Here is a 1,348-nt window from a genome sequence, read left to right on the forward strand (position 1 = left end):
GTGCGGAAGCACCATCAGACCTTCTTGGCGTCCATCAGGACGGCTGTCACCATGTTTGGGGAAAGATTCCGTGCCTTTGTGACAGACCGGGACACAGTGACAGCCACGGTGATTGGGATGACACTGCTGGCTGTCGGGGTAAAATCAGCCAAGAATGCGACAGCCGCCGGGGCCGGCTTCATCGAGGCTGGGCTGTTGAAGCCATCCTTGGTGAGCGAGAAGTCCCGCATCACAGTGCTGGAGGCGCTGCAGCACCCCTTCCAGGTCAGCCAGCGGCTCCTCAGTCGGCCCCAGGACATGCTGGAGGGTGTTGTGCTGAGTCCCAACCTGGAAGCGCAGGTGTGCGACATTGCCATAGCAACAAGGAACACGAAGAAGAACTGCAGCCCGTACAGGAACGTCCTGCTGTACGGGTCACGCGGCACCAGGAAGACGCTGTTTGCCAAGAAACTCGCCGTGCACTCGGGCATGGACTACACCATCATGACAGGCGGGGACGTGGCCCCCATGCGGGGCGGAAGGCGTGACCGCCATGCACAAGCTGTTTGACTGGGCCAATACCAGCCGGCGCGGCCTCCTGCTCTTCGTGGACGACGTGGACGCCTTCCTTCTGAAGAGAGCCACTGAGGAGATAAACGAGGACCTCAGAGTCACCCAGAACGCCTTCCTAAGCCACACGAGTCAGCGCAGCAACAAATTCATGCTGGTCCTGGCCAGCCGCCACCCCGAGCAGTTCCACTGGGACATCCGCAACTGCATCGACTTGGTATTTCACTTCCACCTGCCGCGGCAGGAGGAGCGGGAGCGCCTGCTGAGAATGTATCTTGACAAGTATGGTCTTAAGCCGGCCACAGAAAGAAAGCAGCACCTGAAGCTGGCCCAGTTTGACTATGGGAGGAAGTGCGTGGAGATCGCTCGGCTGACGGAGGGCATATCGGGCCGGAAGATCGCACAGCTGGTTGTGTCCTATCAGGCCACAGTGTACGCCTCTGAGGATGGGGTCCTCACCAAGGCCATGTTGGATACCTGTGTGCGAGACTTTGTCTGGCAGCACCAGCAGAAAATGCGCTTGCTGAAGAGGGATGACCTGGGCCCGAGGACGAGCACCCCTCAACCTGAGTCCACCGCGAGACCACACCTCAGGGAGCCCTCCCACCCCTGCCTTTCCGGTCCCTGCACATTTAAGGAAATGCTCCCCCTAATAAACTCCCACAGGTGCCGCAATAAATAAATAAATAAATAAATAAAGTGCTTAAAACAGTGCCCCATTCATTATAGGCATTCAATATTATATATGTAATACTATATACAATATTTTAATACTGAGTATATACATATTATGATTGCT

At 56.1% G+C, this 1,348-nt stretch overlaps 1 protein-coding gene across 1 annotated transcript in view; it reads left to right on the top strand.

Annotated features, from left to right (window-relative positions):
- LOC105534812 (ATPase family AAA domain-containing protein 3C-like) overlaps window positions 1–1,119 on the top strand; it is a gene marked incomplete at its 5' end in the record, with an annotated part of 1,989 nt that extends 870 nt beyond the window's left edge. Inside the window, 3 exon segments of the mRNA XM_011973683.1 lie at window positions 10–510; window positions 512–1,082; window positions 1,085–1,119. Coding sequence (XP_011829073.1) covers window positions 10–510; window positions 512–1,082; window positions 1,085–1,119 — 1,107 coding nt within the window.
- Window positions 1,120–1,348: the final 229 nt, after the last annotated feature.

Source organism: Mandrillus leucophaeus, unplaced genomic scaffold (genome assembly GCF_000951045.1).
Source record: "Mandrillus leucophaeus isolate KB7577 unplaced genomic scaffold, Mleu.le_1.0 Scaffold1393, whole genome shotgun sequence".
Classification (NCBI taxonomy): Eukaryota; Metazoa; Chordata; class Mammalia; order Primates; family Cercopithecidae; genus Mandrillus; species Mandrillus leucophaeus.